At 60.0% G+C, this 12,712-nt stretch overlaps 2 protein-coding genes across 2 annotated transcripts in view; one reads left to right on the forward strand and one right to left on the reverse strand.

Moving 5' to 3' along the window:
• Positions 1 to 8,188, forward strand: part of RELA (RELA proto-oncogene, NF-kB subunit) — a 10,538-nt gene extending 2,350 nt beyond the window's left edge. The window contains exons 3-12 of the mRNA XM_029957384.1: positions 485 to 624; positions 727 to 878; positions 1,030 to 1,178; positions 1,768 to 1,859; positions 2,217 to 2,348; positions 3,192 to 3,296; positions 3,516 to 3,728; positions 5,847 to 5,927; positions 6,017 to 6,091; positions 6,805 to 8,188. Of these exons, the coding sequence (XP_029813244.1) occupies positions 485 to 624; positions 727 to 878; positions 1,030 to 1,178; positions 1,768 to 1,859; positions 2,217 to 2,348; positions 3,192 to 3,296; positions 3,516 to 3,728; positions 5,847 to 5,927; positions 6,017 to 6,091; positions 6,805 to 7,403 (1,738 nt within the window). The 3' untranslated portion in view covers positions 7,404 to 8,188. The remainder of the gene's footprint in view (positions 1 to 484; positions 625 to 726; positions 879 to 1,029; positions 1,179 to 1,767; positions 1,860 to 2,216; positions 2,349 to 3,191; positions 3,297 to 3,515; positions 3,729 to 5,846; positions 5,928 to 6,016; positions 6,092 to 6,804) is intronic.
• Positions 8,189 to 9,927: 1,739 nt separating this feature from the next.
• Positions 9,928 to 12,712, reverse strand: part of SIPA1 (signal-induced proliferation-associated 1) — a 10,744-nt gene continuing 7,959 nt past the window's right edge. The window contains 8 exon segments of the mRNA XM_029957385.1: positions 9,928 to 10,322; positions 10,416 to 10,494; positions 10,718 to 10,772; positions 10,868 to 10,969; positions 11,072 to 11,180; positions 11,275 to 11,386; positions 11,490 to 11,711; positions 12,596 to 12,711. Of these exon segments, the coding sequence (XP_029813245.1) occupies positions 10,176 to 10,322; positions 10,416 to 10,494; positions 10,718 to 10,772; positions 10,868 to 10,969; positions 11,072 to 11,180; positions 11,275 to 11,386; positions 11,490 to 11,711; positions 12,596 to 12,711 (942 nt within the window). The 3' untranslated portion in view covers positions 9,928 to 10,175.

Raw genomic sequence — 12,712 nt, forward strand, 5'->3', positions numbered from 1 at the left:
GTCGGGGTCTCCGAGACGGCGATTGGAGCCCCTGCGCCTCCTTCCGCCCCTTCCTGCGCCGATGGGCGCTGCGCAGGGAGCGGCCGGCCGGATGGTGGCGCGGGGCGGGGCGGGCATGGAAGGGTCTGACTCAGTTTCCCCTTTAGGTGGCGGAGACTTGACTCCGTATCCTCTGGGTGGGGGCTTGGGGGGAGAGGGGGTGCCGCTGTGAGCTTTGACTCAGTTTCACCCCGGGGCCGTGGGGGCAGTTTTGGTTTCCTTGTCTGGGGAGAGACTGTGTCTGACTCAGTTTCCTCTCAGGATGAGGTGTGGGGAGTGCCCTCCCTTAGTTTTCCTTATGGAAGTAGGAAAGGCCCCGACTCTGTTTTCCTCCGTAAAGAGAGGACGCTAGACCCAGGGTTCCCTGGGAAGCAGGTGCTTCTGCCTTCTCTACCCCTTGTCCTTAGTTTCACCTGCAGGTCCCTGGGAGCGGGCCCTGACTCAGTCTCCTTGGGAGGGAGGGAGCCAGGCTCCGTCTCCTCTCCGTGGGGAAGCAGGGCCTCCCGGGTAAGGATGGGGAGTGGGCTTGTGCTGACCCTGGTCTCCCTCCCCTTTCAGACCTGTTTCCCCTCATCTTCCCGACTGGTAAGTGGACCAGCCTTTCCCAGTGACTGGGGAGGAGCTCCCCCGGGATAGGGGCAAGGAGGGCAGCCGCCTGACCCGGGCTGCTCGGTGTCCCCGCCGCAGAGCCAGCCCAGGCCTCTGGCCCCTATGTGGAGATCATCGAGCAGCCCAAGCAGCGGGGCATGCGCTTCCGCTACAAGTGCGAGGGTCGCTCCGCGGGCAGTATCCCTGGCGAGAGGAGCACGGATACCACCAAAACCCACCCCACCATCAAGGTCAGCAGGGCTGTTAGCAGTGGAGGGCGGGGTGCACAGAGTGGGTTTGCGGGAAGGACCTGGGGCGGGCTTGCTTCCAGGCCAGGGCACAGTGTCTGGGACTTGGGTCTGGAATTCCTGAGTTTCTAGATGTTCTCTGGACTTTGAACAGATCAATGGCTACACCGGGCCAGGGACAGTTCGCATCTCATTGGTCACCAAGGACCCCCCTCATCGGCCTCACCCCCATGAGCTGGTGGGAAAAGACTGCCGGGATGGCTTCTATGAGGCCGAGCTCTGCCCGGACCGCTGCATCCACAGGTGAGCTCCTGGCCGGGCAGGGGGTGGGGTTGGGGGGCAGGCAGGAGGCCAGGCAGTTGTGCAGCTGTCACTGGAGGTTGTGCATCTCCACTGTCAAGTAGGTACGGACTCCGTGAGACAGGGCTGGATCCCTGACGTAACTTCACTGCTGAAAATCAGTGTTATGTTGGAAGAATAGCCCCCTGGTGGAGGGGGAGGTAGGGGAGCCAGGAGGTCAGGAAAGGCCTCTCTCTTAAGGCTGGGATAGTGAGCAAGGGCAGAGAAGCATGGAAAGAACATTCCAAGCAGAGGGACCAAAGGCAAAGGCCTTGAAGTAGGGGTGAGTTTGGCGTGTTTGGGGAACAGACAAGAAGCCACTCAGGCTGAGGGTAGGGAGCCAGCAGGGACTGTGGCTTGGGCCGGGTCGCAGGGCACAGGTACTTTTCAGCCAAAGTGAGGCGGTGGGAGGGGGGGGTTTCTTTGCAGCACAGGAGGAAGCCTTTCGAGGGGGTGAAGCACAGAGGTGATCTCATGAATGGGGAGGGGGGAGAGGGGGAGAGGCGGGCAGCCTGGGCAGAGACAGTGGGACTGATGCCTGGGGGGGACTCAGCTTCCAGAACCTGGGGATCCAGTGTGTAAAGAAGCGGGACCTGGAGCAGGCCATCAGTCAACGCATCCAGACCAACAACAATCCCTTCCAAGGTGAGGGGGGAGGGGCAAAGGCCTGGACCCGCTTGAAGCACCCCCACCCTGTCACCCTCCCGAAGCCACCTTCCCTGCACCTCTCCCTCGCTGGCCAGCAGTCATAGCGCAGTTGGAATCTTGCTGCCCATTCAGTACACACTCCCACTTCACCACTGGGGAAACTGGGAGCCAGTGAGGGGACATGACATCCAGGGTCCCATGTGGGTCACACAGGTCAGTGATGGTCCTAGAACCTTGTCTCTCTCTGCTTTAGGACTCCTACCGCTTGCCACCCACTCCAGCAACCCTCCTGGGCCAGAGCTCCCTGCCCCCCCCCCCCCCGCCTCCCCATCTGATCGTCTGCTTTTGTGGCAGTTCCCATAGAAGAACAGCGTGGGGACTACGACCTGAATGCGGTGCGGCTCTGTTTCCAGGTGACAGTGCGGGACCCGGCAGGCAGGCCCCTCCGCTTGCCACCTGTCCTCTCTCATCCCATCTTTGATAACCGTGAGTGGCCCGGGGAGCCGTGGGGAGCGGGCAAGGGCCTGTGAGGAGGAAGGGGGTTGGCTGGGTCTCGGCTGCGAGGGGCGCTCTCGCTTGGTTCGGGGATTTTGTGTATTTGTTGTCTCTTCTACATCCAGCTCTGTGCTGGCTGGGGGGACAGGGCACAGAAGACCCAGAGCCGCCCGTGAGGTGTGCCCTCCAGGCTGGCAGGGAGTCGGATGGAAGACAGGCATTGCCAGTATGTGACGGGAGGGTAGCGTGCCCAGAGCTGTACTAACGGCTCCAGGAAATGAACTCCCAGGAACGAGAGGACGTTACCAGAGTAGTAATTCAATGGTGAAAGCTCATAGGAAGTTCCTGGATGGATCGGGCCAACATTGATCAGTTGCAGTCTTTAATCAAGGAATCGGCAGGGTGAACAAAAGTAAAAGGGCTCTGGAGCCCCAAGGACAGGAAACCAGGATGAGGTGGAGGTCAGGAGGGAGGGGTCCGTTGCCAAGCAGACTAGGCCTTGACAGTGGCTTGGGTCTGATGGAAAAAGAGAGTATGTGACCAGATTGATCCCCCCGGACTGTAAGCTCCACGAGGGCAGAGATGATTAGGTTTTGGCGTGTTCCCCATGCCTGGAACAGTGCTGGGCACACGGCAGATGCTGGTAGATACACAGTTGCTGAATACGTTGGGGCGAGGAGCCCTGGGAACGGTCGCACCGTGGCTGCAGAGGTGCGGTCCGCAAGCTCTGCCCAGCCTCGACTCCGGGGGGGACAGGGATGTCGCAGCTCCTGCAGGCCAGCCCCAGAGGCCTGTGATGGCTCAGCGCTTCCTGCCTTATTCCCATGCCCTCAGGTGCCCCCAACACCGCCGAGCTCAAGATCTGCCGAGTGAACCGGAACTCCGGGAGCTGCCTCGGGGGGGATGAGATCTTCCTGCTGTGTGACAAGGTGCAGAAAGGTACGCACCAGGAAGAGGGCTGGACTCTGGGACACGAGGTGAGGGGCAATGCTGAGCAGAGGTGGTGAGTGTCAGGAGGCTGGCTTTAAACATGCCCCCCCAACACCTCGGGGGCAGCAGAGTGACGTATGTGGGGAAAACGAGCCTCAGCAGCCGCGGGGGGCAGCAAGCTGCGTGAGTCGAGCCCAGTGACCCCCATTGCTGCCCCGTCTCCCGCAGAGGACATCGAGGTGTATTTCACGGGACCAGGCTGGGAGGCCCGAGGCTCCTTCTCGCAAGCTGACGTACACCGACAAGTGGCCATTGTGTTCCGGACGCCTCCCTATGCGGACCCCAGCCTGCAGGCCCCCGTGCGTGTGTCCATGCAGCTGCGGCGGCCCTCAGACCGGGAGCTCAGCGAGCCCATGGAGTTCCAGTACCTGCCAGACACAGGTACTCGGCTGGGGAGCGGGCAGCCAGCGAGCGGGAGCCTCGGGCGGGACGTCTGGGGCCGTGGTAGCCGGTCCAGAACGGGAGCCGGGGCGGGGACTCATTCGGTCATCAGATTGTCTTTCTTGCCTCAGTTCGAAGTAAGGATACCTGAGACTTACTGAGTCCTTATTACATGTCTGCTCCTGCTCCCCGCGCGTCAGTGAATGACCCGATTTTAGTCCCTCGTGAGCTTTTTGAGGTAGGAGATGGCACCTAAGTTGCCTGAGGTCACAGAGATCGTGAGGGGCAGAGCTAGCATTTAAACTCGGGGCATCTGGCTCTAGGATCCTGGTGCCGGGCGATGCCTCTCGTCACTCCCACGTGGCCACGATTTGCTCAAGGCTTTCGGGCATCTGACCACATTAGGAACAACCAGAATGATCTTCGATCCAAGCCCTTCGTCAGGCCTGAGAGTGTTTTTGGCCCCAGGAGCAGTCGACTAGAGTTTGGAAAGCAACCCCTGAAATAGCCATCAGTTCGTTCCACAGATGATGATTGGGTGCCCACTTGGCGTCAGGGCCGGTGCCAGGGATTGTGATGAGTAAGATGTGTTCCTGCTCTCCGGAAGCTCAGTCTCATGAGAAAGACAAACATGCAGAACAGATTCGTAAGTGACAGAATGACATGTGAAACGGAGGGAGGTGCGTGCAAAGAGCTGGAGCTGGCCGCGTGGAGCAGGAGTGTTTTAAGGTGGAGAAAGCCCCAGAAGCATGTTCTCCGGGTAGGTGGTCAGACACGGGGAGGCGCAGGGGCGTTGGACAGCGCCCATCGCATTGGGGCAGCCTATGGAAGCTGTCGGCGGGCACCGAGCAGGCGCTGGCAGGAGGGCCTTGAGTGTCAGGCTTAAGACATTCATCCAAGATTTCATCCCAAAGGCAGTGGGGAGCCACTGAAGGTGGAAGGGAGGGACCCAAGCGGATCTGGAAGCTCACTCCGGCAGGGGTGCATAGAGGATCCAAGAGAGGGAGAGGCTCCAGGCAGGGAGGCTCTTGTGGAAGGTGCCGCAGTCCAATCTGGGAGAAGACGTGGTTGGACCTTGCAGGGCGAATGGCAGAGGGGGACAGTCTCCTCCACCCCCTTGAGGGCCCTTTGCCCCCAGGCTCTTCTGTCTGACCCACCCTCAGCTCAGTCCCTCCTTGGGACCTGTGCTCCCGCTGTGGCCTCTGCTTGGAAGGCCTGGAGCTTCCCACGATGGCCCCACACCGGAGTTCCCATGGCCACCTCCCCAGCCTCACTTCCGGTCCTCTTACATCAGCCTGTGTCTCTTCCTTAGGGCGCCTAGCACTTGTGTATGGTCGTGTCCCTGTCTCCCTGTCGTGAGGATGTCCACTGTGGAGGGAGCAGGAGGCTTGTCTGCTTACAGCCGTATCCCCCGGTGGCTAGATGGGGCCTGCATGTGGTGGGTGCGTGGTAGACGTGCGTCATGTTAGTGATGGTGGAGTGAGAGAGAGGAAGATGCTGGAGATGATTCCAAGGTTTCTAGTTGTGGCGACAGGGCAGACGGTGGTCAGGGGCCACTGGAGGAGGAAGAACCGGGTTTCTGAGGTGAGCTGATGAGGTCGGCTTCGGACCGATGGTGTTGAGTACTTTGGAGTTACCCACATGCCCCAGTACGTAGAAAGGCAGTCCTGGAGGCTCCAGACTGAACTAGCAAACCCTCGGAGATCAGAACACGAGTCTCTGTTGGTCTCTGGCAAGCCCATTATGCTTCAGCTGCCCCATAGTGCAGAGGCCAGGCCTGGGTCAAGGCTAGAGGTGAGCTAGGACGTGGGCAACGCAGGTGAGAGAAGAAGCTAGAGACGGCCTCACGAGGGGTCCCGCCCCCTCAGAGCATGACCCTTATCTGGAGGCACCTGCGTGGCCCTTTGGGAGTCACATTCCTCGACTGAGGCCTTCTCAGAGCCGTGGGGCTCTCAGATTGTGTGTCACAGTGTCACGAGGCCCTTCTCACTGGCAGGGGATGTTTGGAGAGGGTCTTATGGAAAGCTGGTTTCATCATGTCCCTCCTGCGGGTCCTTTGAAAGCTCCAGGGACCCAGCTGAGAAGAGTGAGACCCACTTCTCCCCGTTACTTTTCCAGATGATCGTCACCGGATTGAGGAGAAACGCAAAAGGACATATGAGACCTTCAAGAGCATCATGAAAAAGAGTCCTTTCAATGGTGAGAGGGGCAGGGGAGAGAAGTAGAAGGTGGTGGATAGGAGAGGGGAGACCCTGGGGGCCAGGAACTGACCCAGCCTTGCTCGACAGGACCCACCGACCCCCGGCCTCCACCCCGGCGCATCGCCGTGCCTTCCCGAAGCTCACCTGCTGTCCCCAAGCCAGGTAAGGGTTTCCCGTTGCCCCACTGCAACTACGGGCTCAAGTCCGTTCAGCCTCTGGCTCTGGGTTGGAGGGGGTCAGCTTTACCAGAAGGTGTCTGAAGCCTGCTCTGTGTCAGGCTCACAGGGCTCAAGGCCTAGTTACCTACATCAGAGCCATCTGGGGTGTGGTGAAGATGCCCAGTCCCCGGCCCCGTCACTGCCCTGTGCAGTCAGGCTGTGGAAGCATGGCCCCGAACCCAGCTCAGGCACTAGTGCATGTGTGGGCTGAGAACCACTGTCAGCTTCACCCCATACCAGATGCCGCAGGAGACCGTTTAAAATGCATCTTCACCCTCAGCTCTCAGTTGAATTAGGGAAGCAGAGTCTCTAAAGGACAGAGCGTGCATGCCGGTATGTAGCTCGGAAAAGAGTGACCAAGTGCCCTGCTTCAGGCCTTGACTTGCCAGGCGCCCACTGGGCTCATGGTCTCTGGGGGCTAGGCTCTACTGGCTGATCTCTGACAGCATCCCTTCCTCTGAAAGGCTGGAGGGCTCCAAGGAGGAGGTGAGGATGGGACTGAACAGGTCAGAATGAGGAAGAAGGAGTGAGGGTGCTAGCCGTGACCTCCTGGGGAGGGACTGCTGCTGACTGAGTCCTCCTGACGGGGGCTGGGGCAGAGGACAGGGTGGGTCTCTGCAGCCTTGTCTGACCCCTGACTCTGTCTCTCTCTCCCAGCTCCGCAGCCCTATCCCTTTACGTCACCCCTCAGCACCATCAACTTTGAGGAGTTCTCCCCCATGGTCTTTCCTTCTGGGCAGATCCCAAGCCAGCCCTCTGCCTTGGCCCCAGCCCCTGCCCCAGTCCTGGCCCCGGCCCCTGGCCCCGCCCCGGCCCCTGCCCCAGCCCCAGTCTTAGCCCCAGGCCTTGCTCAGCCTGTGGTCCCACCTGCTCCCAAGACCACCCAGGCTGGGGAAGGGACCCTGTCCGAGGCCCTGCTGCAGCTGCAGTTCGACGCGGATGAAGACCTGGGGGCCCTGCTCGGCAGCAGCGCCGACCCGGCCGTGTTCACAGACCTGGCCTCCGTGGACAACTCTGAGTTTCAGCAGCTGCTGAACCAGGGTGTCTCTGTGGCCCCCCACGCAGCTGAGCCCATGCTGATGGAGTACCCTGAGGCAATAACTCGCCTGGTGACAGGATCCCAGAGGCCCCCTGACCCAGCTCCTGCGCCCCTGGGGGCCTCTGGGCTTCCCAATGGCCTCCTGTCAGGGGATGAAGACTTCTCTTCCATTGCAGACATGGACTTCTCAGCCCTTCTGAGTCAGATCAGCTCCTAAGCGGTGACACCGACCCTGCCTGGTGTACTGGGTTGCAGGGGATTGAAGCCCTCCCACAGCAAGCACTTATGGATTTGGGGTGGGGGGTGTGCTCCAACTGCCCCCACCTTCTTTGGGTGATGTCTTCCGGGGGGGTGCATTTTATTCTTTTACTGGCAGTGTCTATCTCTCTCTCTTTTTGGAGGTGCTTAAGCAGAAGCATTAACTTCTCTGGAAAGCGGGGAGCAGGGAGGACTCAAACTCTTCCCCTGTCCTGATGTTCAGCTCCCTTCTCTGTATAGGGAATTCTGGGGGCCCCGTCCCTACCCTCCAGCTTTAATACTCTCCTAGAGAGAGGGATGGGCTGGAGCTATGGCCTTTGAGGCCACAAAGCCTTATCACCAAGTGTCTTTTTCACGTGATGGATCCATTCACACCTTGTGCCAAAATAATGTCTGTTTCCAGCCCCTCTGTGGTGCTGGCATTGTCCTTGAACCAACACCAGCGGGAGGGCCTGGCCTTCTGGCCCCGCGGCGGTCTCTGGCAGCTCTCCTTGTTCAGCTGTAGCTGAAGGGAACTGGTGGGACCACACTGGCCCTGTCCAGGATCTCGGGAGGTTCAGTCCGAGACCTCTCTGTTCCCCCTTTCCTCAAGTGCCTTAATTGTAGGGCTAGTTGTTTGGAGAGTAGGGGGGAGGGCAGGCTGGCAGCTCTCCAATCAGGAGGCTCAGTTTTTACTGAAGAAATCAAAGCAGTTGGACTCTTGCTCTTTCTCTTCTGAACTAATAAATGTGTTGCCAAGCTGGCTAGAGAGTCGCCTTCTTTCAGCAAACAGCACACACTTTGCTGGTCATGTCAGGCTGGACATTAGTGATACAGAGTTGGATGAAAGTTTCCACTGTCCTCTAGAAACTTGCAGTCCGAGGATGTCCTTGGAATGAAATGCCCGTGGGTGAAAGCAAGCAGCTAAGAGGGGTGGTGTCCCAGCACAGAGCTCAGTAGGGCCCAGTGGCTGTGGGGATGGAGTAGTTTCAGGAAGAGCTTCAGAGGCCAGAGGACCTATCAGCCTCAGGTCTTTGATCAACAGAAGAGAGTCAGTCTTGCATAAGGTCTAGGCAGCATTCGAAGGTTAGCAAGGTAAAAAAGACAATGTTGGAAAAAGTTTCAAGGGGCCAGGCTATAAAAGATCAAGGACGACTAGACCAAGAGGTTTGGATTTCATGTCTTGGGTGGTTGAGGGAGGTGCCATGTAAAGGTCTATGCTTTGACATCCTGCTCTGCGTGTACGGGAGAAATCTTAAACCTGCAGCCCAGAGAGCCTAAACAAAAGCCAGGCCACAGCCCAAGGAGTTGGAGCTGCACGTACTTCCGGATTGGCCTGACGCAGGCGCAGTAAAGCTGTATTCGTGAACCGCTCGGGCCCACAAGACACTGCCCTCTTGGGTGCGCACGCGCACAGACGGCATTCCGCGAGGTGAGGCCAGCTAATGCGCTTCGGGGGAAACCCCAGCCCTGAGCCGGATGCACCGCTGCGGGAGGGCGAAGGTAGAGATATGCGGGTTGCCAGTGTCGCTCGCTGCAGAAGCTAGCGTGCGCCCTGCGGACAACAGAAGGCCCTGGCTGCAGCCTCGGCAGGCTGCCTGCGAGGAAGACGCCAGAAAGCTGCACGACGTCGGGGTAACGGAAAGCGTCTGGAGAGCCAGGCTTGCGGTCTAGCGTTTTTGCTTGGGGGCGGGGCCAGGGGGGCCGAGGCCGGGGGGCCAATCAGGGTCCAGGCCAAGCTGCGCTTCCGCGGAAGGGGCGGAACCCGGGCTGTATCACCCGGTCAGGACCCCTGCGAACCCGCGACCCCAGCACCCAGAGAGTCCGGGCTTGGTGGAAGCCCAGCCACGGGGGTGGGGCCCGGGCGAGCCCGAGGAGGGAGGTGAGAAGGCGCCTAACCCGAGGTAGCAGCTGGCATAGCTGCGTACAACGTTCCCAGCCGGAGGGGAAGAAACGGCCTGAGCCCTGGGCCTCCTGCCCGGGCCACGCCTCTCCCTTGGCCTCCGCAGTGTCTTGTAGTCACCTCCCATGGGTCGAGGAAGCTCCAGTCTTGGGGGCTCAGGGACTACAGAGGAGAGGTGGGGCCTTCACTGGAGGGCAGGGCCTTGAAAAGTAGAAGGCCTTTCCATGGGAGCATAATGAGGCTCTCCTTGACCCCTAAACTCCTTCCCTCCCCTGCCTGCAGGTCCACCTCCGTCCCTCTGCCCCTCAGGTTTGGTTCTGGGGCAAGAGCCTGGCTGGGCCTGGCTCCCACATAAAGCAGAGTAAGTGTGAGGCGCGACCATCTGCTTCCCAACAGATCAAATAAATGTTTGCAGGAGAGACCCCAAGGGGTGGCCTCGCTTCAGAGAACCCCTCCATGACTGGCGACCTAAGCCTGAGTCAGTGTCCCCAAGGCCTGCCCTTCTAACTGGTCCTGGGAACTTGGCTGGAGCCTCTGGGGTCAAAACTGCTTCCTCCCCCCACCTCCACTGCCATATGTCACGAACACCCACACAGACACAAATAGTAGTGGCTTCTTTACTCCCTGAATTCCCCTTTTCTCCACAGAATATTTACAAACAGGGCTGGGGTAGGGGCAACCTGACCACCAGATAGTGGGTGGGGGGAGTGGGAGCAGTGCTAAGATGCGCCTGGGTGCGCAGGAAGACTTCCTGAGGAGGGCCCAGGGCCCCGTTGTAACCCAGGTCCCCTGAAGGACCCGAGCGATTCCAAGCAGGTCCATAGCCAGCCTGAGGCTGGACCACACGGCTCAGTCCAGGTCGGCGGTAGGTGGGCCCAGCTGCTTGGAGGCCAGGAGCAGGCGCGTGGCTGCACTCTCCGACTCGGCCTGCAGCCTCCGGTTGTTGTGACGCAGGCTCCGTACCTCCTCCTCTAGGGCCGCCTTGTCTGCCTTCTCCTGGGGTGGTGGGAGGCCGGTGTCAGAGCGCCGGTCCCTTCCCCAGGGCAGCCCTGTAATTCCCTGGTGACCCCCAGTCCGCCCCCTCGTCACCTTCTGCAGGTCCTCTTGCAGCTTCCTGAGCATAGACTCCAGGTGAGAGACCTTCTCCGACAGGTTCCCGGGTTCTGGCCTGAGGACGTAGGGGACAGGTCATGGGACCAAGGTAGGTGTCAGCACCTCTGGCTGGTTCCCAGCTCGCTTAAATGAGATGGGCCGACCCCTGTGTTCTCAGACTTGTATGGGAGCGAAAGCAAGCAGGGCCCTGCCTGGGACAACGCTTAACTCTAGCGGACAGGCCCGCTCGGAGGTCACACGGGTACAGGGACGGGGCTAGCGCTGCGCAGGGGCCTTACTCAGCATCAGACTTTGGAGTCCCCTTGGCATCTCCGCTCTCTGGGATGGGCTGTCCTGTGGGGACAGAGGGACCATCTGGGTGGGTGGGTAAAGGGAGAAAGATTCCCACCCCGTCCTGGCTTCTACCCCCAGCGCCCTGGTGGCCTCACCCTCCCGGGACAGTGACTCCAGGATGGTGTTGCAGGTGGAGGCGATCTCTGAGATGGACTGCCACTCGTCTTCCAGGGTCTCACTGCCCGCCTCAGACATGACTGTGGGCGCGAGGAGGTGGGCTCAGCCACGGGGAGTCCAAGCCAGCCCCCCTCTTCCGCGCCACCCCTGCTCTCATAAGCCACACCTTGCTCCAGACTCACTTTTGCTGATGGAGTTCCTCAGAGACAAGGTCCGCGGCAGGAAGGAGGCCCTCAGCTCTGGGGCCGGGTCGCCCCTGTCCTCACAAGCACTGGGGCTGCCTGGGCCATCCTGAGGGATGTGAACGGGTGTGGATGCAGTGATGGCCACCCTCACCACTGCGTCCACCCTCGCTCTTGTGGGCTCAAGTCTCGTGTCTGCTCACCTGCGTGGGCGGGGTCTCCGGGCCAGCACTGGGTGCCGACGACTTGGCGGTGGCGGCCAGGAGGAGGTCCGGGGTGGTTGTGGGCAGCACCGGGGCCTCATCTGACAGGGAGCTGGGGAGAGCAGCGACAGTTCAGCGAGGGAGGCTCCCCCCCATGACCCTCGCTCGCTCTCACAGACCGGGGCTGGACCAGAAGGAAGGCCGGGAGGGAGCACCTGCGCGGTGACAGGGAGTTCTGACTGTGCAGGAACTCAGTCCTCTCCTCAGCCAGGTCCCCGGCCCCCGAGGAACTGTCCCCCTCCAGCAGGCATGCTTGTAGCAGCTGCTTCGCGGTGGGCTGCAGGGTCACCGCCCCGGGGGCCTCATCCTGCGCAGGCTCCGGGGCCCCCCGCCGGCTGGGCTCCTGCAGAGACAGCGTGTACAGCTCCGAAAAGCTCCTGGCGGGAGGAATGGACAGCGTCAGGCAGGAACACCCTGTCCCCAGTGTCCCGCTTCTCCAGCCCCCCTCCCAGCTGTGCCTGAGGCTCGCTTCCAGGACAGCTCTCCAAGCACCCGAACAACAATGAAAATGTCTGCCTGACTACTGGCCATTTTCCCCAGACCCAGTGCTGCCCCTGAGTATCCAGGGCACATCGCTCTGAACACCCATTTCTCCACCTGTGAAATGGGGACCCCTGTACCGATTTCGTAGCTTGCTGCGAGGATGAAGAAAGAACACAAGGAAATCACCCAGGGTAGAGATCTAAAGCCTACTGCCTGGGAACCCAATCCAGCCTGTGCCTTTTTCTTTTTTCTTTTCTGTTTTAGCAGGTGTGCCTGTTTTCCTGCTCCTGTGTGCCAGGAATGGTTTTTATGTTTTTACATGGTTGAAAGAAATCAAAAAAACATTTCATGATGCGTGAAAATCAATAAAATTCAAATTTCAGTGTCCACAAATACAGGCTTAGTGGAACAGAAAAAATGCGTTCATTTGTGTGTCCTCTATGGATGCTTCCGGACCACAGCAGAGTTGAGTGGCCATAGAGAGACCAGGGGGCCCAGAAAACTTAAGTATTTATTATCTGGCCCTTTGGGGGAAGGTTTGCAGATCCTGGCTTAAGGCAGCAAGTGACGGATTGCATGTACGCGCTTGTGGATGATACTTTTAACAACATGGGGTTGCTATTGGAGCTTGGCTTCGCTCTGCACCGGCGTCTCAGAAAGATCAAGAAACGTGGGATTCTCTGGAGGAGACCCCTCCCCACGGTATTCTGGGGAGAACGCTAATGCTCCGCAGCAGCCGCTGCCAGGGCCTCCCACCTCCCCGCATCCAGGCCCTGACCTGCGGGGCCGGCCGCTCTCGTCGGGGGGCAGGACGGTGACGCAGACCTTGGGCGCCGAGCGCAGCAGCTGGGCAGCGGCCTCCGGGCCCAGCCTGGGCAGCGGCTGGCCGCACACG

The sequence above is a fragment of the Suricata suricatta genome, chromosome 11, assembly GCF_006229205.1.
Source record: "Suricata suricatta isolate VVHF042 chromosome 11, meerkat_22Aug2017_6uvM2_HiC, whole genome shotgun sequence".
Lineage (NCBI taxonomy): Eukaryota > Metazoa > Chordata > Mammalia > Carnivora > Herpestidae > Suricata > Suricata suricatta.